This window comes from Alexandromys fortis, unplaced genomic scaffold (assembly GCF_014885135.2).
Source record: "Alexandromys fortis isolate MF-2015 unplaced genomic scaffold, M_Fortis_MF-2015_v1.1 scaffold_19, whole genome shotgun sequence".
NCBI lineage: Eukaryota > Metazoa > Chordata > Mammalia > Rodentia > Cricetidae > Alexandromys > Alexandromys fortis.
This window is the reverse complement of record NW_026067890.1, coordinates 17,223,704-17,247,342: the sequence shown is the minus strand read 5'-3', so window position 1 is coordinate 17,247,342 and position 23,639 is coordinate 17,223,704. Positions and strand designations below refer to the sequence as shown.

Below are 23,639 nucleotides of genomic sequence, written 5' to 3'. Positions count from 1 at the left end.
CAGATGATGCGAAGATCTAAGGCTGTGGTTCAACCTGAGCTCACTCTCAATACTAGGAGTTCTCTTTCTAGTCTGCCTACATATGAAGACGAGCAGAAACACCATGCGAGAGAAAATAACATCGAGAAAATGGAAACTAAGACGGGAAAAAAAATGCCTGCTTCCCAAGGTCCTCTAATCACAGTTAAGTCTTTTTATAAACCTTTAAATAAAAGCAATCATGGACTTCCAATCAAATGCCAGGAATTTTTAAACTGTTAAGATGCTTACATCATTCAAAAAGTTAAAATGCAAACCTTGAAAAAACACACTAAAATATTCAAACTTTTCTTTTGCTTATGAGAGTTATTTTACTTTTATCGATTTATTTGAACTCTACTATCTTACTTAGTTTTTCTTATGTTTTATTACTCATACAAAAAGAACAGGAAAAATCAAATGGTCAGTCTTGTCATGAAAAGTTACAAGTATCCAGTTAAATCTGGACTCAATGCTACACTCTCCCTGTAGGGACACATCCGAGCTCTGCAGTTCAGATACTAGACAGAGTCTTCTTGGAGTGATTCTGATTCCTGTTCTTTTCCTTCTGAGCAATAGTCATGGTCACTGTGTTCTTCAATGGAGGGAAAGTGTTCTGAAATACGGTGTCCAAGTAAACAGCAAAGCATCGAGCCAGTATATTAGCACTAGAAGGATGCCGTCCATGGCCTTTCTTAATGTTCTAATCAAGACAGCTTAGATGGTTTTTAATACATTCCTGGACTTCCCAGCTGCACAGCCCTATCATCTGCAAAACTGATGCAAAACTGGGTTGGTGCAGTAGTAGGTCAAAGTTATTAAGTTTGATTTATCATAAAGACTCTCATCTGGAAATCATTACACTATCAGCACTTTAAAATGCATGGTTAGACACCACCAAGTTTTATTACCTTCAGCTCCTGTTTGAGCAGCTCTTTCACTGCCCGCAAGATCAACCAAATTCTGTAAGACAGATGCAAATATGTGTTAGGAGGTGTAACTAGAAACAATAAACTCTAACTTGGTGAAGAAATACTTTATCTCCCAGCCTACTATTTAGGCCTTTTCTTTTTTTAAACTAAGCCACACTGATCTCCATGTCTTGTTCCTTATCTCTTCTCTTTCATCTGTCTGTCTGTCTATCCATCCTCTATGTTGCTGAGGTGTGCCCTATACAATGCCCAGTACTTTAGAGAGGAAAATATAATCTTAGCAACCTGGACTCTGCTGTGGCTTTTGATGCTTTTCCTCTTTATTTCTAATGTTTTAGTTCATCCTTACTCTGCACTCAAGAACCAAAGCAAACACTGTCTTCTCAATGGAGTTTTGAAACCTTTACCCTTCTTGTATACCTAGAATGAATACATCCTTAACTGCACATCCAAGCTCTTTAGACATGAGGCTCATTCACATGGTTCTTATTTTGCTGGGCTGGCATGTATGTACACACTACACAGTAGCTTTTAAGAGCACTGGCCTCTCATTTCATAAGTAACACAGAGAAAACTGAGAATCACAATGTGGGCAGCATGCTAGGTGCTGAGCAACAGCAGAGAGCCATGCACAAGTTCTGCTCTTTCAGGCCTCCCCTTCTACAGAGAAGCTTTGTGAGAAGACGGAGGGATTTATACACACAAGAGAAGATTTAGATCGCTGGAAAAGGGCACAGAGGGACACAGTATGTTCTCTGGAACAGGAGGCAGGGGAAGGCCTGCTATTAGGTCTACATGTAAGTGACAGAGAAGAGGGAGGGAGTCAGCTATGAAGAGATGAATACAAACAGTACCGTGTAGAAAGGTCAGCATGCCAGTTCACAAAGCAGACTCCCTTAGAGTGTTCGCTAATAACCCAGAAAGGATCTAGCTGCTTAGATGTGATCCTGGAATCTGGGAAGTAAAGGCAGGAGGACTGCCACGAGCTCCAGGCTAGCCTGTCGGGACAAGCCAAACCCAACATCCACCAAACCGGTGAACTGCAGCGACCGTGTACGACTGTAGGCATGGGCCAGATTGTGTGGCGTCTTGAAAGCAGGGCTGGAAGCATGGGGCTTCTGAAATGCAGGGAGCTACTGGAAGGCTTTATGCAAGAGGGTAGCACAGGGATTCAGCCTCCTAAAGGAACGACTGTGGCCCTGAAACCTGAAGCCAGAGAACCACCGAAGGGTAAGAGGAAAGACAGCACAGAGGACTCAGAGCTGAAGGATGCTGGGGAATAACATTCCCAAGGCCAGGAGAAAAACCAGAAATCAGCTGCCCAAAAAGCCAGAAGAAGACTCCAGAGGGAACATTTCTTTCCCAGGAGGGTTTTACAGGATGCAGACAGGCTGGCCCAGGTTATCCTGAGACTCACATGCGGCAAATCAGCAAAGGGATGAACAACAGAATTCCCACATTTATAAACATGCTTTCTCATTGCTACAAAAAATGTTTTAACCATTCTTCATACTTTTTGTTTTTATCATACTCTTTTAAGTTACACTGGCTAAGATTTAAAAACAAACAAATAAATAAAACATATTCAAATTCCAAGATTCAACTCTCAGGCTGGAGAAGATTGTTCTTGCAGTTGTACAGCCATCACACACAGGAACAAAGATGAGCTGACCACTACACTAGCATCTCAGCTAGTACCCGAGGCTAACCCTTACACCAACTGCTCAGCTAGTACCCGAGGCTAACCCTTACACCAACTGCGCAGCTAGTACCCGAGGCTATTCCGACGATCACTTATTCTGTCAGCTATTGACCCTTTGTTCCTACTTAGTAAACAGTTCTTATTCAAGCAGCCCCCCAACAGCCTGTCTCTCCGGGCCCACACGGAATGATGTTTATAAACACTCACCAGGTGTGACACTTTGATAGACCCGTCACAGTTAGAAGATTCACCTTTTTCTCTGCTTTCCAAAATCTAGGTAGAAAAGGCAGCTTGTCAAAATGAGTAAATTCTTCTTTGGAAAGACCAAGTGTAGGAGGACAGAATCACCTACCATCCTAAAAATCGTATGGGAGCGACTGCTTCTTTGATTCATTTTGGTTACTCCATAATGTCTGTTCTCTGTAAAAATAATGAGCTATATGTCAACCATGTATCGACTTAAAGCACAAGAAAGACATCAGGCTGCACTTCTGCTCAATGCAACAAGTCTAGTTGGAGCCCATCTTATTTTAGCTAATAAAACATGGGACTTGATAGTTCTAGTATGCACTTAAAAATACAGCAGCCTTACTTTCTCCTGTTGTGATCCATTTCAAAGCCATTTCTGCTGTATAAACCACTTCTTCTGTAAGATCAGCAACATATACATTTCTCTGAAAACAGTTAATTATGAAAATATTAGACAAAGTTTGCTTTCAAAGTTAAAATCTACTGTAGAATTTGGGAAAGTAAAAAAAAAAGAGGGAATGATTATTCTGTAGAAAAAAACCAACTTATTCACTTATTTTATAAACTTCATTATAAAAAGAAACTTGCAAATAAATACTTCACAAACCAAAATTATGCAGACTCAAAATATGTACAGCTCAGTGAACTTTCATATACTTAGAATGGGCAATTAGAAAAAACCTATTTTAAAATATAAACTTTCTGCATCAAATACATTTTATGCCCTTAGTCATATTAATTCATTAAGTTTTAAATAAATTCATACCATTATATATGACTATTTCATACATATAGTTGGATTTCTCTACCACCCTTTACCTCTCATACCCCTATCAACCCCATCATTGGTACCAGTGCTGTTCCTGACAGGACTTTTAGTTGATTAGGGACATTCATATGGCTACTGAATCCAAACTGGTTCCTCTTAAAGTGAGGTTCACAAGTGAAGGCAATGACTCTTTTCCTTGTAGCAAAGGGTTCAGCATTGTGCGTAGGGTCCCCTGAAAGCCACCTTCCTCCCTGACTGACAGCTGGCAGGCCCATTCTATGCTGACCCAGTGACGTCACCTAGTTCTTTTACTCACGTTGATGTCTTCCCGAATTATCAAAGGTTTCATTTTTTGGGCACTACAGAGTAAGTCTGTAATAGTTTCATTGTAGATCTCCATGTAAGACACCCGTAAGAGAAATTCTCTCTCAGGAAACTAGGAGGAAAAAAATCACCCATTTATAAGCTGGTATTACACAGTCACATACTGAGAGCAAAGAGCCCAAAAGGAGTTATCTGCGAAGCCAACAGAATCCACGGCTATATGCTGATAAAAACCACAAAAGTGGTATTTAAGAAGTAACAAGTTGTCTAGGCTCAAAAGGAAGCCCTGACAATAGATGCTCGGGCTTTTGTGCCCAAGCTTTGTAAATAATGACCCCGCTTTCCTTCTCTTTACTTCACAGTTCATTCTTAGGGCTCCTAAGGAATCACTAGAAACCAGCTGGGCAGTGGGTAGTGCACGCCTTTAATCCCAGCACTTGGGAGGCGGAGGCAGGAGTTCAAGGCCAGCCTGGTCTGCAAGAGCTAGTTCCAGGACAGGCTTCAAAGCTACAGAGAAACCCTGTCTTGAAAAGACAAAATAAACAAAAAAAAGGCAAAACTGGTAACTAAACAAAGCTAACATGGAACTAACTGTTCAGATAGGATCCCCTACTGCTTAGTCTGCTTGTTGTTGGGAATAATATTGTTCTGGGACTCAGTGGGAAATAAATCTGAGAACTTCAAGTTCTAGGAAGCGTGTGAGGCAATGCTATGCTTATCTTATCGGGAGATAAGTGTGCCCGACTTTCACCAATTGCCACTCATCTGCCACTACTTTTCCCTACACGTGCTAGGAAGTCTGACGCTGTTACCTTCTTAATCCTTTGGAAAATGTCATGGATTGCCCTGGGTATAACTCCCACACAGTCCTCAGAGCCCATCATAGTATGCGTTTTTCCTGATGCAGTTTGCCCATAGGCAAATATGGTACCTGTAAACGCAAGTAAAACAGACAAACACACACAAAGACTCAAAACGAACTTCTAGTGAATAAAACTACCAATACTTAAGTTAATGGAATGAACACTGAAGACCTAAGGCATTCCTGCAACAGGAAGTGAATACAGACCGTTGTAGCCCTGTATGGCAGAATTGATGATCGGTACGGCGATTTCTTCGTACACATTTTTAGTGGATTCATTACTATGAAAGACACGATCTAAAAAGAACAACACAGAAATTCAATCAAACATATCAATTGCATTTTCCAAGTGTTAAAAAGTACCCAAAGAAATAAACCATCAGGGTCTAAAATGGTGACATAGCTAGGATTTTATTTCTTTAATTTTTTTCTTTTTCAGTAAACAATCTTCTCAAGGGGAAAATGTTCTGGTCTTCATATAGAAAAAAACCTACAAGTCAACAACCCTATGCATTTTCAAAGGCCGCAGAGCACAGTGGCTCAGATGGGTCTAGAGTCTGCTAGGTACAATCCTGATTGGATTCTCTGAGTGTTGGGCCTCAGTCTAGAATTTATGACAGCTACAGTACCATCTTTATAGAATTATTGTGATCATATTGGTACTTAGAAAATGTGAGCCGCGATTTTTGAGAAATCTTATTTTATAACATATCTTGCCAAAAGCCTAGCTCAAGCTAAATCAAGAAAACATCAAACAAAAAAATGTGACAGGAAACAGTCGTCTGCCTGCTAAATGTAGGCATCTGTACTGATAAATTTTCCACTCTAGGATCTGAATCTTTGCTTTTGTTAATACACTTAAAAAAAAAAAAAAAAGGTGACAGTTTCCATGGTGAAAAAGTTCACAGGGGACAACAAGGAACCCAGCAATCGGCGTGCTTCGACCCTATCAGTCATCCCACAGGCAGAAGTCATGGGAAAACCAAGCACCACACACAGGCTGTGTAAAGTCAGGATTTCAGGTGGAGGGGAGTTGGCAGCCGCTTGTACTTCAACCTCAGGCAGTGGCTGAGTTCTTCTATATGTGGAGAGGGCCACCAAAGCTTATTTAGTAGTAAAGTCTTGGGGAACCGGTACCCTCAGTCTTATAATCCCCTAAACATACACTTTACCTCTAACACTATATTATAAAATGGCTGTTTACCAGGGATCATTTTATGTCACATACTTTTCCGATCATTTTAGTTTTAACAGGGTGACAACCTAGGGTCTGGGAAAACGGCTCAGCTGAGAGCACTTATTTTGTAGTTCAGGTTGCCCTTGAACTCCTGATCCTCCTGCCTTCAGACTTCAGAGTGCAAGGAACAGAGGCTACACCCGCACACGATAACTTTCGATGCTGTTATAAACTTACCAAAATTGAAGGATTTCCCCCCATCACTCTGGTAAATAGTATTACTTTCAGTTTTCCAGTAAACATGGGCATCCTCTCCAAGTTCTTCTTCTCTGGAAGAAGAGAACCCAGAACTTTAGAATAACGTAAAGTGAACACAGAGGTCGGACCACAGGAAGGATCATCTAAAACATTTCACATTCTAAAGAAAGCCCTTAAGAACCTGGCAATTACAGAAAGTCTGCCTTGGGAGATCAGGACTTAGCTGTCTTAAATGAACCTTAGCGACCTGATTCTCATCAGTGAAGGCCCTCACTCTAAACACCAGCCCGGAAGGGGAGCAGTGCAAAGCACTACTCGGATTAGGTTCCTCTCCTAGGGGTGTCTGACTTTTCACATGTGACCCGATGCTGTCATCTACAAAGTTCATGGAGAATCTTCCAATAGACTGCTACAAAAAAAAAAAAAAAAAAAAAAAAAAAAAAAAAAAAAAAAAAAAAANACAAAAAAAAAAAAAAAAAAAAAAAAAAAAAAAAAAAAAAGAGTAAACCCCCCCCAACCTCTTGTAAAGTAAAGTTTTATAGTTTCATGTATGATTATGGCTTTATGCTGCACTATATTCATGGTTATGTCTAGCTGTGTGGGGTCTACCGTCTGTCTGAAACCCTTAAAAACAAGGTTGGAAACTTCTGGAAAACTTAACACGTCATAAATTACCTGAATGATCCCACTAATCTCAATCTCTCTCTCTCTCTCTCTCTCTCTCTCTCTCTCTCTCTCTCTCTCTCTCTCTCTCTCTCTCTCTCTCTCTCTCTCCAGAGTCTCAGTAAGTAGCCCTGGTTGGCCTAGAACTCACTGGGTAGCCGAGGCTGGTCTACAACTCAGAGATACCCCTGCCTCTGCCTCCAGAGTGCTGGGACTAAAGCTGTGAGCCACAACGAGCACTCTAATCTCTTCAATGCCATCTTCCTCTAAATTCCTATACACACCAAGCAGACCACATTAACCAACCATTGACCCATCCATCAAGTAACTGCCTATCCTTTCTTTGGTGGAAAGTGTCTGGATTTTCCTGGTACCAGGCGCCCATCAACCAATCACCATCGAAGGTTCAATGTCTCTTCCCACATTTTCCACGCTCACTTTCCACAGTGTATTGCAATGGCTTACCAGTACACACGCTGTTCTAGTTTACTTTCCGTTGCTACGACAAAATATTCTGATCAAAAGCAACTTGGAGAAGAACAGGTTTATTTCAGCTTACACTTCTAGCACTGAGGGAAAGTTGGGCACGGTTTCAAGTAGGAGCAGAGGCAATATCCATGAAAAAAATACTGCTAGCTGTTCTGCTCTCTCTGGCTTCTGCTCAGCTAGCTTTCTTATACAGCCCTGGATCCCATGAGCAAGGATGGCACCACCCACACTGGCCTGAACCCTCCAGCAGAGTCTCCCTCAGATAAAACTAGGCTGTCAAGTTGACAGTCAAAGCAAACCAGAAGAAAACGTTTCCCAAATTAGGGAAGGAACTTCTTAAGTACAAGAAATCCCCAATTTTGAGACTCTCAACTCGTTCGATACCAATTTCGCGAACACCAAAAGCTTTGGCATCTCTAGCTGAAGGCCGGAAGCTAGCAAACCCAGGAGACTGCATTTCCCACTTCCTGCCCTGTCTTTCTAGCATTTCCGACCCTTCTCCACAACAGCACATTTTCTGTCCCCGTCGCGGTCTGAACTTGTCCTCAGGAAACACGGAGTCCTGCTCCGGGGCGAGCCGGGACAGCGCGGCCGGGGCACAGGTCCCCACACGGGAGGGTAGCGCAGTCGCCCGTCCCCCGCCGGCCCACGCCGCCTACCTGCTGTTGAGCGGCCGCACCCGCACGCACACCGCCACCGCTGCCTCCTCCGCCATCCCGCCGGCTGCAGCCCAGGAAAACGCAGAAATCAACGGCGTCCACCAAGCTCCGGGACCGCCCCGCCTTTAAATTTAAAATGTCCTTAACGTCGCAGCTGATTGGGCTGCGCAGCGTCATGACGTCACGGGACCGTCCACGCGCCCCGCGGGAGCGGGAGGGGGTGCGGGGAGGCGGTGGGCGTGTCCGTGGTTCCAAAGTAGGCGGGGGACGATCAGGGATCAGGGATCGCGGAACTGAGAAACACAGAGCAGCGAGAGTGGTCCTGTAATGGATTATTAGTCAGGAGCCACCGAGCACCAGCTTCCTTCCTACCCCACCCTCAGAGAGCTGTCAGTTTGCAGAAAAATTTTATAATCTTTAAAAAAATAATCCAAACTAAACCTTTGCTTTGTTTTAAAGCCTCCAATGGGAAGAGTTGGAACTCTCTGTCCGGTCAGAAAAGGAAGACATTTGTATTCTTTGGAACTGCATTGAGGCGTTTTCCCGTTTTCTTTTCTTTTTTCTCTTCTCTTCTCTTCTCTTCTCTTCTCTTCTCTTCTCTTCTCTTCTTTCTTTCTTTCTTTCTTTCTTTCTTTCTTTCTTTCTTTTCTTTCTTTTTGGATTTTCGAGAATGGGTTTCTCTGTAGTTATTGGTGCCTGTCCTGAAACTAGCTCTTGCAGACCAGGCTGGCCTCGAACTCACAGAGATCCACTTGCCTCTGGCCTCCCAAGTGCTGGGATTAAAGGTGTGCCCTCCCATTACTTTCTATGTTTTCTGTCTTACTATTTTTTATGCATCTACATATTCTTTACTTATATTTCTTTAATTCCACGCCCCTACCCTGGTAAGAAGTATTTTTGTCAAGGCCGGTCCTTGACACAGGAAGTTCAAATTTGCTCTTGCCTCATGGAGAGTGATCAGGGACACTTAGCAAAGTTGTATTAATACTTACAGAAATTCACCTTAAGTTGTGGATTTTGCAAAACTACAAAAAGATGAATATGCCAAAATTTCTACTGTAGAATTATTTTCCATAGAGAAAACAACAACAACAACAACAACAACAACAAAAGCCAAATATCTACTGGAAAAGAGTTCGGTGAATTATCACACCTCTGCACAATGAAGTATTGTCTTCCTGCAGGAGGCGTTGATGTATACATCCATCGACTGCTTTGAAACGCTCCCTAGATACTGAGTAGAAGAATTGAGGAGCAAGTTGTGTACATTATAATTTTCTTTTATTTGAAGAACTATTTTTTGTTGCTATTAAGATAAAATGAAGGGGGTACCAAAATCTAAGAGGAAAGGGTTTACTTACATGACAGTGCTTCTCGGTAGCTGTGACTGGATGGCTCTTTGTTACAGCTGATGGCCTGGGAGGATGGAGGTCAGCATCCCAGACCTCCCTCTACAGTAGCATCTGCTGGGAAAACCAGCTATGGCCAAACGTCCCCTAGGGGGCGCGCTTGTCTACCTTTGAAAATCACAGTGGAAGAAGGACGTGAAAAGGAAATTTCTATGTCATCTTTATTATTTTTCCATGCAGTGATTTGGAACTTCGTTAACACTTTACATATTGTATCATAAATTACCTCTTCTACAACGTTCTAAAAAAACCACAACAAAACTAATTGAATGAGTTAATTGCACACAGAATTGTTATTCCAAATGGCTTCAAAAATAAGTTAAACATCTTTGGTGAATACACCCTAAGTTGGAAAGTAATAAAAATTATCTTTTATTTATAAGTATTTTTGAAATAATATTGATATTATTTTAGGAAATAAAACCAGTCAATAATTGTGCTGTTGTTGTTAGGAACCCATATTTTTGCACAAGAGACATAAAAATAAAACAAAGTTTAAGCGAAAACTTGGTGTAAATTGGGATGGAAATGTTACCATAAATTCATGCTATGTTTTTTCTTTAGTTGTATTTTTAATTGTGTGTGTGTAAGGATGTGTGTATAAGATTGTGTGCGTGTGTGTAAGGATGTGTGTGTGTGTGTGTGTGTGTGTGTGTGTGTGTGTGTGTGTGTGAGTGAAGGCGCTCTCAGAAGCCAGAAAAGGGTTTCAGATCCTCTGGAACTGGAGTTATAGGTAACAGGGCGCCATGGAGTTGGCCTACCCTAGCTGCCTCGAGATGTATGTGTCATGGTCTTTAAGAGTCCACGGCTCCTGGGACACAGGGCGCCTTCCAGTTCCTGAGAGACTGATGTACTCCCTCAGGCAGCAAAGCATTCAGGCTGCTTTGTGCTTCTCTGTCTGTTCCCTTAGTAGTTAAAAAAGCCCGAAGGCTTAAAAGGACAATTAATCTTGTGAACCCTGTATGACTTGCAGACTTCACTGTATCCTGGCAACTACAACTGTATTGATCTTGGTAATTGTCATGATATTATTGTTGCCGATAAAAGTATAAAACGTTTGATTGCGCACTAACCCAGCAGTGGTGGTGCACGCCTTTAATCCCAGCACTGGGAGGCAGAAGCAGGCAGATGTGCGAGTTCAAGGCCAGCTTGATCTACAGAGTAAATTCCAAGATAGCCAGTGGGTAAACAGAGAAACCCTGTCTCAAAAAAACAAAACAAAATAACACAACCCTTGCCAAAACCAAACAACAAAATTTTCAAGGAAAAAGAGAAGGTGGGTGTATATATTCAAAGAGAACCCTCAAACCTGCCAATGAAGTGTGGGACCAGCTTGGCTCCTTGTGGAGTCAAATCGATTCTAAAGAGTAGAAAATTGAAACAGTTGGTTTGAGTAGTGACTAAATATTTGATAATATTAGCTTTGGTTAGATTGTAGAGACTTTTTTCCTAATAAAGACGATATTTTTCATACATATCTGCTGAAGTATGTGTGAACGAAATGGAAGGACCTCGTGTTGGGTAAAAGGGACAACTGGAGCAGGAAGTCAACCAATCACTGAGTACCTTGACTCTGAACCCAGAGTCAGGGAAAGAAACACCCTGGATCTGAGACCTGAGCTAGGGAGAGAAACATCTTTATCCCTGAATCCAGGACCAAAGAAACATGCCCCAACTCTGAAACTAGTGCCAAAGAAACGCACTTTGTCCCTAGAATCAGAGCCAGTGAAAGAAGTATGCCCTGGTCCTAAGAGTCAATAGGCTAAAAAGGTCTAGTGGAAGAAACACAGTTTGGCCAAGAAATCAGAGCCATCTCTGCCCCTGATGAACTAAACTAACCCATCCCTGAACATGGAAAACTAACCAATCCTTCTTCTCCCTGGGAAAACTCCACCCCCAAGAAACCCTATGTAAGCCTCTCTGCCCCTTTAGTTAGAAGCTGCATTAATATCCTTCCCTGGCAGAGGCAGCCACTCTCCTGGACTCCTCCTTTCCAAATAAATCTCTTTCTCAAAAGAGTCTTGGGTGACAAACTTCATTCGCCTGCATAGAATAGAAGAACCTGGCTGAGATGTCCCTTAGGGGACTGAGCTGAAAAATTTTGCTGAGATGCCTTCTTGGGTGTGTGGGGCAGGGGCTGGCAGGACTGAGCAAGGTTGAGCAGAACAGAACAGAAGACCCTTGCTGGGATGCTCCCTAAGTGGGAATGAGCAAAACTGAGCAGAAAAAGTAACAGCTCCCCCCACCTCCTCCCCCCCTCGAGTGGGAGAAGATTGCTACATTTTCTGCAAGTGCTTGGCCTTTAGCAGAGTGTTAGCAAAAGAATTAACATCTTGGGTCAGAGAAGAAGCTGCTAGGACACTCCCTTAGGGGAACAGAGCAGAGCTCAACTCTAGCAGCTTTCCAGGAGAAGAGCAGGACCCCACCGCACCCCAGCATCAGGTAGCCTGGCTTCCAGATAAAGTCAGGACACCTTTCCCCGATGGCTGTCTTATTGTGGCTCCAGCCTCCATAGCTGTCCTATTGCGGCTCTCAGTATAGCCTGGCTTCTCCATAAGCTATGATGCCTTTGTAGCTCCAGAGCCGTATGTAACCCATTCCCCTACACTTAGGGTACCACCTCTCTTGAGAGCAGCCCTCTCTACTGCCATCCGGAATTATTTGGGATTTGCAGTCGCTATCTGAGCAGCGCAGGCAAGCTTCAGGGGGTAGCGCATTCACAAGCATTGTACCACTTGGAGAAGATTAAAATAAATTTGCTTAATGAGTCGTTCTGCCTGCCTTTATCATTAGCATTCATTATCTACCTCCGACAGTGAAATGGATGGTCCTTGCTCATGACTTCCTTCAAGTTGAATACAAATCTTTCCTACATGCTTTTTAGGTTTGTCTATAAATTCAGGATATCCTGTGCTTAAACTTCTCTAGGCCTATTTTAAAGCCTTATATAACTTCTGCGATAAATATAACAGAATGGTTTTGTTGGACTCTAGCGTCCAAACACCGATAAGGAGTCGCCCCCAGAGACGATCTCACACACTACAGCCGATGCAAAAGCATGAGGATTTTATTAATTCTGTCATGACAGGGTCCCCCAGCATTCGGGAAGCCGAGGGACCTCGAATAGCGGGTACAGTCTACTTTTAAAGGGGCCACAGAAGCAAGGGGGGGGCTGTTCTTTGCCTATTCTGATTGGCTTATTTGAAAGGGCTATTACCAATAATTGACTGGAGAGCTGTTGCCAGATCAGATGAGGTAAGAGGTCATTTTGACCCCGTTTCCCAGGGGACCGAACCAAAGCATACGTATATGGGTAATAGTTCAGGAACTGGGTACGTGCAAGTGTAGCTGTTAGGTCCTTGGTTCCCAGGGGAGGAGGGGAAGCACTATGGCACAGAGGCTGAGAGGATTCAGAATTGTCAAAAATGGCTTCAGGATTGTCTTAAAGTCTTACAGTTTAAAAATTTTAAACCATAATATTTTATCTCTTTTCTCAGTACATTTTAAATGGCAGTTTGACGACATTTAACATAACCAGTATTTCTTTTTTTAAAAAAGAGATTTATTTAATTTACTGTGCTCGTGTGGAGGCCGTGACAGACTTGTGTGCAGACACTGTCCTGGTGTAGGGCTATGAAGAACTGGTATTTCCTGCATTATTTGATTTTATCATTAAGTTACTTCTTATCATGTTTATTCTAAAACATATCTTAAAGATAACAGGCTAATATTGTAATTAAGCATCCTCAATTTTATGCATGATGATATTATCAAAAAAGGAAGATACGATGCCGGGCGATGGTGGCGCACGCCTTTAATCCCAGCATGCGGGAGGCAGAGGCAGGCGGATCTCTGGTAGATACTCAAATAACTCAGGTCCCACCACTGTTGTTTTGTTTGGCAGTCCTGAGAAGCATTTCTTTGAGTTACAATGGGTAATGACCTGGGAATTGTCACCTGTCTTCAGGCACTTGTTTTCAGAAAGAGATTCTAGTGACATCTTCTTCTCCCTGTATTCTTCACCTTCTCGGTGCTCTCCAGCAGACTATCACAGTGGGGATTAGGAGTTGGTAAGCCCTGCTCTTGGATGGATGGATACATCTGCTGTTGAGTTTTCATTTGCAGAATCATGAACTTTTTAGAAGCAGGAGAGATGTGACCTTGTGGCCTAATCCTTCTATGTTCCCTACGAGGGCTTCAAGGTTGCTCAAGTTAAATTCCACTGTGTGCTGTCTTTTCTCACGTTGAATTAGCAGCAGGGGCCAATATCCAGAATGATTGCCTTGCTCACTTCAGAGTTATTTCTCTATGGGTGTTGAAAACATTCTCCCCATAATTTCATTGTTCTCTAACAGGAATCCTTTAAGTCACCATCCCAAATTGAGTTGAATTGGAAAGATTTAGTGGTGTTTGCTCTATGCACTGCTCTAAGGAGGTAGTGTATTTTAATAAAATGAACACTAAAATCAGGGCACTTGGTTCTAAAATTTATCAACAGTGTGATTTAAAGAGTTTGGGGCTTATGAGATATCTCTGTAGGCAAAGACATTTACCATGTGCAAGCTGGTTGCCCTTTCTTTGAGCCCTAGGGACCCACATAAAGGTAAAAGGACAGAACCAACTCTACAAAGTTGCTCTCTGAACTCCTAGTCACTAGTGTACCCAGGTATGTCAGTGCCTGTTCATATCACAATACAAACACACAATAATAGTAACAACAATAATTAAGAAAGAACTTTTCATTAAACTTCTCCAGTAATACAAGGTAGAAAAAAAATAAAACCTGGTATTTTAATTATATTAAATGAAATATATCAAAGTATATATACTTGGCAAATATTTTATGAATGTATGTAACTATGTTAGTACTGTTGCAATTAATGTGTTAGTTTAGTGGTCTGGAAGTTCAGTTCCCAGGTCATTACCCATTCTAACTCAAAGAAATGCTTCTCAGGACTGCCAAACATGTCAAGACAAGGAGGGACAGCCCTTCAGAATATCTTGCTTCACAGAAAAGTCTATTAAATATGCTAGTCCTGCAGCCGGAAGATAGATGCTCCAACACCACAGAGAAACTTGGGGTGACTGTCCAGGCAGTCAATTGTTTCTGTCATTGCTCACAATTTTTGGAAGTTGCTTGCTTGCACTTTCTGCTTACTCAGCTAATATTAATTCCTTCTTGGGTTTCTGAGGGAGTTGAAGACTAAATAGTTATAATCATAGTTTTCCTTGTTTACCTGACACAATAAGCAAGTTATGATAGAAAGTAAAAAAGGTATAAGACTTTGAACTCACCAAGATAGGATAAAGATGAGTATTTTCTCTAAATTTGTCAAATGCAAATGGACTAGACATTGTTGATGTATTTATTGCCTATATATTATATATGGTCATTGTGCTTATTGTATATAGTTGTATTATATTATTTATAGCCTTCTGTTTTATTTTAGACAAAAGGGGAAATGTAGTGATATTTCATTGTATTTTAATAAATAAAACTTGCCTGATGATCAGAGAATAAAACATCCTTACAGACCAGATAGTGGTGACACACACCTTTAATCCCAGTAGCCACACTACGTTGCCATAGAAACTGGGTGTAGTGGTGCATGCCCTTAATCCCAGCCCTAGAGAGGCATATACAATGGGAGGAGACAGCTCTCAGACACAGTCTCAGTCCAAGGTTTCCTGGAGGCAAGATCGTCATTTCAGACTGAGGTAGAAATAAAAACCAGTGGCTCACTGCTTTGCTTTTCTGACCTTCAGATTGAACACCCCACCCCTGCCCAAAGGAAATGCTCCTGAAGAGCAAGGACTGAAAGATTTCTATAATAACTTCATACATATCTGAGGGTCATTTTCTTTTATTCTTCTTTACTTGTAATTCTCTTATACTAATTATCTATAATTTCTTAGTTCTGATTATTTAGTTCCAACTCTGTAGTTCTAAATCTTTTTCTAATTCTCTGTTTTAATTCTCCTTGCTTCTTTTTTCATCTCGCTTAAAGAACTTTTGTTTTTCCCAGGAGGTTTAAGGCAGTAGAAAAAGCTACAAGGGTCACATCTGGTCATAGCACATTCCTTAAGTAAGCAATAAGGGCAGAGCCATTCACCATGGCAACACAAAGTTTCAAGGTTTCTGGTGTAAGACTGTGACCAGAAGCCAGGGGCACAGTGCCTGGTAATACAAGCTGTAAAACAGTTCTTTTGTTACCTAGACTTGTCAAGCTAGGAATTGGCTTGATTTTTTTTTTTTTAGGCTTCTTTGCATTAATAACCTTGGTTAGACACTTGTAACTCTGACCTTGTGCATAACTGTAAAGTTTTAAACTTATGATCCATTTACAGAACTATTTAGTCTAGTTTACTCTGAGGTAAAAATGAGCCAATTGTGTGTGGTTTCTCTTAGACGGAGGAGAAATGGTTGTTTTCTGATATTAGTCTGAGTAAAAAGGAATGAAGCAGGCTTTTAAGTGCCTTCCAGTCCTTGTGGGACAATAGATCTAATTATGAAGCATATCTTAGTATATTTTCTATATATCAAAATCCTACAGACTAATGAGAAAGTCATCTTCCTGACCACCCATGGATGTACATAGCCATAAGACTGAGATAAAATCATGAGATTACATCCACACATCATATGAGATCACACACTATAGTGCAGGTATTGGGGAGACATCACAGCTGCTAATGCACATGTGAAATCACACACAGGAGCAACAGTTTCTGGAGTCAGTGGTCCTGCAGGTCTCTACCTGGGTGGGATTCTCTTCCACCAAAGAATCATTCCTCCGGTAGCTGATATCTGAACACTAGCCATTGCCTGCTGTATACTTTCATGATCCTCCACACCTTAGCTCTAGAACTAATGTTTATTTTTAAAGTTTTGTTATATTTCTCTTGTTTATTTTATTTTATTTATTATTTATTTATTTATTTATTATGTATACAATGTTCTGTCTGTGTGTGTTCCTGCAGGCCAGGAGAGGGCACCAGACCTCATTATAGATGGTTGTGAGCCACCATGTGGTTGCTGGGAATTGAACTCAGGACCTTTGGAAGAGCAGGCAATGCTCTTAACCGCTGAGCCATCTCTCCAGCCCCCTATTTCTCTTGTTTTTATCTCTGTAGGATCAGCCACTACTGTTGCTAAGAGTTTATATTCTTTGTCATTCTTCCAACCGAGAGGCAGGGTATTGAGAAAATCTTTTACAAACTTTGTTTTTAATTTTGTTGTACAATTTCCGATTGGTTTCCCATTTGTAAATTAGGGCGATAACAAACCCAGGAAGTTGTCCCAATGGTTAAGAAGAGGGGGTGACTAAGCAATCTAGAATTTGTGTGCTACAGTCCCAGAGAGCCTAGACAACAAAGAGGACACTTAGAGAGACAAGCATGGATCTAATCTACATGGGAAGCCTAGACAACAACGAGGACACTTAGAGAGACATGCATGGATCTAATCTACATGGGAAGTAGAAAAAGACAACATCTCCTGAGTAAACTGGGAGCATGGGGACCTTGGGAGAGGGTTGAAGGGGAGGGGAGGGGCAGGAAGAGGAGCAGAGAAAAATGTAGAGCTCAATAAAAAAAAGAAAAAAAAAAGAATTCTTGCGTTAGAATTTTTTTCTGAATATGTCATAGACGGTCCCTTTGAGTTTCACTATGTTTTTTATCACATTTTTTTTAAACACATGAATATCCTTCTGTGTTCTCTATCTCTGGACTCTCTGCTAGGAATGTACTGGTAATACCTTTAGCGCTGGGGTTTCAGGTGTGTGGCACCACACCTGGCTTGTGGTTTTTTTTTTTAATCTTCATAAGTGACTGTAGGCTGTTCCAACCTTCCCGAGTCAGACATTTTGGACACATTGCTTTATTTTACATAGAAGTAAATCCAGCTGAGTTATCTTCTACAAAACTTGAAAGTTTGAGTCTCCATTTTGATTCTCCCACTACTTTAGTATAGGTTCCTGTCTTTTCATACCTGAATTATTCCAATGTTGGGAGCAGTGAGACCCCCAGATCCTGAATTTCTTGTAAACAACTTGTTTTCTCCTGATCTGAGTGCCTACAGCTGCTCTGAGCACGAGACCTTCAGGAGTTCCTGATGGCAGAAGAGTGGTTTCTGGTGGGTTTGGCTGGGGCGTGGCTATCTCTATATAATCTGCCCCTGAACACAATAAAGGGGGCATTCTTGGGGAATTCAAGGGTGACCTGTGCCGCTGTCTCTCTGTCTGTGTGTGTCTGTGTATTTTAACCTCCAGCCCCCTTGCCCGAAGCTCGTGAACTGGGTAATAGCGCACCGGGCGCAGTCACGGGGGCTAGGTGCGTGACATTCCAATAGCCTACAGAATTCTTGGTCTTCTTTCCAAATGGTTCCCTTCATCAGGGCTGGTAGCCACTTCTTGGGATGCAGCTCTAATCACCGTCCCTGAGATATTAAATGGGAACAGTATTAGTAAGCAAATGACTTTACTTTTGGTGTGCAAAAGTTCATCTTATGTTCCCCCATTATGAATAAAAACCAATTAAGGAAGCATCCAGTGAGACTTGTTTTTGAAAACTATTTCCTCCTTTTTTAGAAGCCAGAGAGTCTGCTAAATTTGCTCAGCACATTTTCTGTCCCCGTGGAGAAAGCACATTCCCACTCCCCTACTTTGAGATATTAACAGATTTTTATAATGCTGAATAATCTTTGCATTCCTGTAACAGAACTCCCCTGGTCCTCAGGTATTTTCCTTTACAGGTACTACTAGATGCTCTTTGTCTATAGGTATTTTAGCGTTTGCACTGGTAATCACAAGTGAGATTAATTTGTACTTTATTTCTTCCCATGTCATCCTTCTGAATTTAGATCTCACTGTTTTTCTTCTATCTTGAAACTGAATTAATCTATTATCCTTTTTACATGCCTTGAAAAAGTTTGATTAGTATTGGAATTATGTAATTAAAAGATTTTAGTAGAAATCTCTCTCTCTCATATCCAAATATTTGTGTTCTGTGTCCTTTATAGCATGGTTATTTTACCATTTTATTCTATTGCTGGGATGAATAACAGTCCTTAGAATTTCACAGTTCTGATGAAACCGGATGCAGAGATCTGCAACAAAAAAACCAGGCCAAGCTCTGGGAATCCAGTTGAAGAGAGGGAGGAAGGAATACATAAGCAAGAGAGGTCAAGATCATGATGGAGAAACCTACAGAGACATTAGAACCAAGCTTGTGAGAACTCATCAACTCTAGACCGACAGCTGTGGAGCTTCCATGGGACTGAAGTAAGCCCTCCATATGTAGGAGACAGTGGTGAAGCTTGGACTATGTGAGGGGCCCCTGGCAGAAGGACCAGGATCTATCCCTGTTGCATGAGCTAGCCTATTGGAGCCCATTCCTTATGCTGGGATGCCATGCTCAGACTTAATGCAGGGGGAGGGACTTGGCCCTACCCCAAATGAATGTGCCAGACTTTGTTGACTCCTCATGGGAGCCCTTACCCATGGGGAGGAGTGGATGGGAGGTGTGCTGGAGGGATGCAAGGGGGAGTGGGAGGTGGGGTTGGAGGGAAAATTATGATTGGAATGTAAAGAGAAATAATAAAAGAATGAAAAGAATGAATTTCACAATTCTTCTTCTTCTCTCTCTCTCTCTCTTTTTTTTTTGGTTTTTCGAGACAGGGTTTCTCTGTGGCTTTGGAGCCTATCCTGGAACTAGCTCTGTAGACCAGGCTGGTCTCGAACTCACAGAGATCTGCCTGCCTCTGCCTCCCGCGTGCTGGGATTAAAGGCGTGCGCCACCATCGCCTGGCTCACAATTCTTCTTTTGGCAGTGGTATTATAATAATAGAAGCACTAGAATAAATTCAATTTCACAAATCTTAAAATTTATTGTTTATGGTCATGCAAAGTAGTCTTTTAAGATGAACAGTTTTAATTAAGGTCGGGAGGTGACTCAGTGGTTAGAGCACTTGTTTTGCAAGGGTGAGGGCCTGAGTGGGGATCCCGGGGACCAGTTCCTGCCACACAAAACACAGTCATTGATGTCTGTAATCTCAGTGTTCTTGTGATGAGATGGGAGACCGAGGTAGACGAATCCACAGAAGACTGTGGGTCAGGGAGCCTGCCGTAGACAGCGGCAAACATCAGAGACTTTGTCTCAAACAAGGTGGAAAGCAATGGTAACACCCAAGGTGAGCCTATGACCACATAGGCGCACTGGCATAGGTCCCTCTACTCTCACACACAGAATGTACACATACATGTGATAAAATTATTGGTATGGTTATTTGGTCATTTTCATTGCTTAATTTGTGTTTACACCATTATATATCAAGTATTATTTAGTATTACCAACATTTTTCCAAGTGACAACATTTTATTTATATATTGGTTTTGCCATTTTTCATTTTTTTTCTTCTTCATCAGTTTGAATTAAAACTTAAAGACCGTATGTTTGATGATTATAAGGACATGAACATAACTATAACCCTTGTGACATGCGGTGATATTTTTTTTTGTGAAAATATATTATGAAGAGATGGGACTTCTGCGAGACTTTGCAACCAAGTTAATAATATGCCTTGAGATCACTTGAGACTGTGTACTTAATCTACTTTCCTGTTATGTGCTCAGCCTGTTTAAGTTTAACCTGCCTTTAAGAAAGCAACGTAATCAACCTTAGTGTTCTTTGGATTGCCCATGTAATCAGCTTTTACAACCCAGCTATAACTTTAATCTTAAGTTATAGATCTTCCACCCTTCTGACCTAGAATGTATGAATGTTGTGGTAAGCATTTTCTAAAAGTAGCCACCTTAAGTGAAACAAATATTTCATAAATGCTGGCGACAACATGTGGACATAGCTTGATAAGATCTATTTCTTTTTTAAGTGTTATTCTGGGTCAGTTGGGGTCAGCAAAGTATCTTTATATTTTGTAAAACTGTGCTAGAGGCTTCTGTAAAAAGGTATCCTTCATTCCTTTCTATACTGAGTTTTCTGTGCTGTCCAATAAATACAGAGCAAGGGCTGTTGTTAGGGAGAGATACAACACCTCAGACAGGCATACCACACATATCTGGGACAGCAGGTAAGCAACAGACAGGCAGATCTGACGGACCACTAACCACAGCCTACAGACAGCTGAAGACACAGGGAAAGAGGTGGAGAATTCAAATATGAGTTCTTGGTCAAACTACTCAAGAGGAAGTTTATGATTTCATTCCTTAATGTACATTGATACATTTTTGTGCCCCTTGATTAATCATTAATGTCTGACATAATACTTAGAAGGCATATATTCAATAAATCATTACTTAAAGAATTAACTTTTAATTTTGGAGAATATTTGAACAATATTTTATACATTCAGAGAATATTGACTTTCCATATTTTATTAGATTTGCATTTTTTATTGTGTACTTTATCTATTCCTATCATTTTCATCCAAATATATCAGAGAAAATTTCATGAACTTGAGATTTTTCTAGTCAGTAGGATTGGAGACAAGAAGTGTAACAGTGAGACATTTGTAAACTACATTGAAAAGAAAGGAGCTTTGATATGATACAGGGAGAGATGATAAATAGATGTTTTATTATCGATATCAATAATTCAAGATATGTAATTAATGACTGATGATCATGTGGGCTTCTTCATAGACATTTTCATCTTTGCTATGATGCAGGAAGTACCACTACACAATAATAAAATGCTTCACACGGCTTATAGAAGGAATGTCACTATTTCTTGGAAGTGATTCTAACTAAGAATAAGAAATACAGCACACTAATCCAGATGTATATACTGATGTTTCAAGAGGTAATAGCTCACGGGAAGGGTATCTAATAATCTAATGAAAATTGAAGGGCTGGGGAGACGGCTCTGAGGATGAGGAGCTTGCCATGTAAACATGAGGACAGACTTTGATCTCCAGCACCCATGTGAGTGTCAGTGCAGTGGGTGTGAGACTGTACCCTCAGTTCTGGAGAGGCAGAGACATGGGGATCTCTGAGGCTCACTGGCCAGCTATTCTAAACAAAATGGTGAGCTCCAGGTTCAGTGAGAGACTCTGTCTCAAAAAATAAAGTGGAGAGTGACCTAAGAAGACAGATGGTTTATCTGTTAAAATTCCTGCTGCTGGGCTGGAGAGATGGCTCAGTGGTTAAGAGCATTGCCTGCTCTTCCAAAGGTCCTGAGTTCAATTCCCAGCAACCACATGGTGGCTCACAACCACCTGTAATAAAGTCTGGTGCCCTCTTCTGGCCTTCGGGATACACACAGACAGACCATTATATACATAATAAATAATAAATATTAAAAAAAAATCCTGCTGCTTTTTCAGAGGACCTGAGTTTGGTCCCCAGTGCCCACAGGGGTGTGTTTGCCTGCATGTATCTGCACACCAGAGTCTAACATATACAGACACAAAGTCTCTTGAGATGCTTATTTCACGTCATATTTGGTATGATTTTCCCCCCAATTTCAATGGAGCAAGCAAAGTACCCCAAACATAAAATATAAATTGGATGACTGCATGGATTAAATTCCATCTTGATTTTTATAGGAATAAAGGCAAGAAGAACTAGGCCTGCTGCCTGGATTCTTCTGTGATCTGGCTCTGGGAATGTATGAAAATTATTTGGCTGTGTGAGTCGTGATGGTTTCAATTAATTCCTAACACACACTTTGTTTCCTGTATCATGGATCTGTGTTTACAATAATTTACAAAACCAATGGAAGTATTGAGATTAAAATCATTTAAACAGCTAACTAGCTCAGAATAATTGATGCCTAATAAGTTAAATGTAGATTAAGGGGACATAGAGGGAAAGAGAATATATATTAAGCAAATTTGAAAACTATGAATATTCCTGTATTATATAAATTAAATTAAATGAAAACCATGCAATAGTCTAGTTTGTATTTTGTCTGGGTTATGTTGCTTGTTTTAGTGAAATTGGGAAAAAAATTGTATCTAACCTAGTATGAGATAAACATCTCTGAGAATTTGTATTAGGTTAACTTCTAAAATTTTTTTTATTCATTTTACATACTAGGTTAACTTTTTATTGGGTTCAAAGAAGTTTAGGTGCAGTGAGATGGGAAGAGGATATGGAAAACTACAGAAAGAAAAGGGATGCGATAGAATGCAGAAATAACAGACTTATTAGTTCAACCCAATACAAATATCTGGGGCAACACCTAGACCATAATGAGTCTCCAGTAATTATCTACAATATTTGCCGAATTCCCAATAATTCTCTGGAATATTTGTAATATTGAATTCCGGTGGCCAAAGGCAGTAAAATAAAAACATCCCCCACGGTATTTATATGAAATCTACTTAGTTAGATCTATTTCTATGCTTAGTACAAATGACTTACATTTATGTCCGGTGTTTGCTATTTCTTGCTCACGAAGTCTAATTATCTAATTAGTGCAAAGGCCAGTGTGATGATGTCTTAGATAGAAGAAGGGCAGCCAACTGAATACAAGCTGGAGGGCTGATTTGCCCAGAGGTTGGTATGAAGGCTGTGTTTTTGGTGATCTTGACTAACGGCTATCAAGAAAATATTTTTTCCTGTCTGAGACAGTTAGCTCTGCATCGTCTGAGGAAACGGCAATGACTACCATGGAGACAGCTGTCAAGCAAGACAGTGAGGTTTATCCTCAGGAGAGTTCCCAAAGGGCTGGGAGGGCTGCTCCCGCTGGGCCTGGAAAACGGCCTTCTGCTATCTGAGAGGACTCATCAGAATGAAGGGGCTCACTGTCCTCACCTACCTCAGAGTTTTCATACACATTCCCACCTCAATTTAGAAGATCACATTCTTTTCCGGTATCAGTCCCCTCATGGGTTTTTAGCTCAAGTGGATTGTCTTCTCTTCTATGGAGGAACTAAGAGCATATTTTTTATTCAGTTAATATGTATGCATTTATAGTTTCTCCTTAGTAAACTTGATATGTCTTTCTCTACTAATACTTGCAAAGATTTCAGCCTCTCCTCGAAACCCAAACTTTGGGGACAGTTCATTTCTTCTTTTTCTCTCTTTCAATTTTGTGGTTTAGGAATTTAAAGGCCATGAACCTGACACATGGCATTTAAGAAATAGTTAGAGAACTAACTTCCCAG

General features: G+C 41.1%; 1 protein-coding gene across 1 annotated transcript in view; it reads right to left on the bottom strand.

Moving 5' to 3' along the window:
• Positions 1-8,216, bottom strand: part of Cenpe (centromere protein E) — a 58,531-nt gene extending 50,315 nt beyond the window's left edge. Inside the window, exons 1-9 of the mRNA XM_050158430.1 lie at positions 8,103-8,216; positions 6,271-6,362; positions 5,064-5,153; positions 4,807-4,925; positions 3,987-4,106; positions 3,245-3,326; positions 3,005-3,072; positions 2,860-2,925; positions 930-981 (exon numbers count right to left, since the gene is read on the bottom strand). Coding sequence (XP_050014387.1) covers positions 930-981; positions 2,860-2,925; positions 3,005-3,072; positions 3,245-3,326; positions 3,987-4,106; positions 4,807-4,925; positions 5,064-5,153; positions 6,271-6,362; positions 8,103-8,158 — 745 coding nt within the window. The 5' untranslated portion in view covers positions 8,159-8,216. The remainder of the gene's footprint in view (positions 1-929; positions 982-2,859; positions 2,926-3,004; positions 3,073-3,244; positions 3,327-3,986; positions 4,107-4,806; positions 4,926-5,063; positions 5,154-6,270; positions 6,363-8,102) is intronic.
• Positions 8,217-23,639: the final 15,423 nt, after the last annotated feature.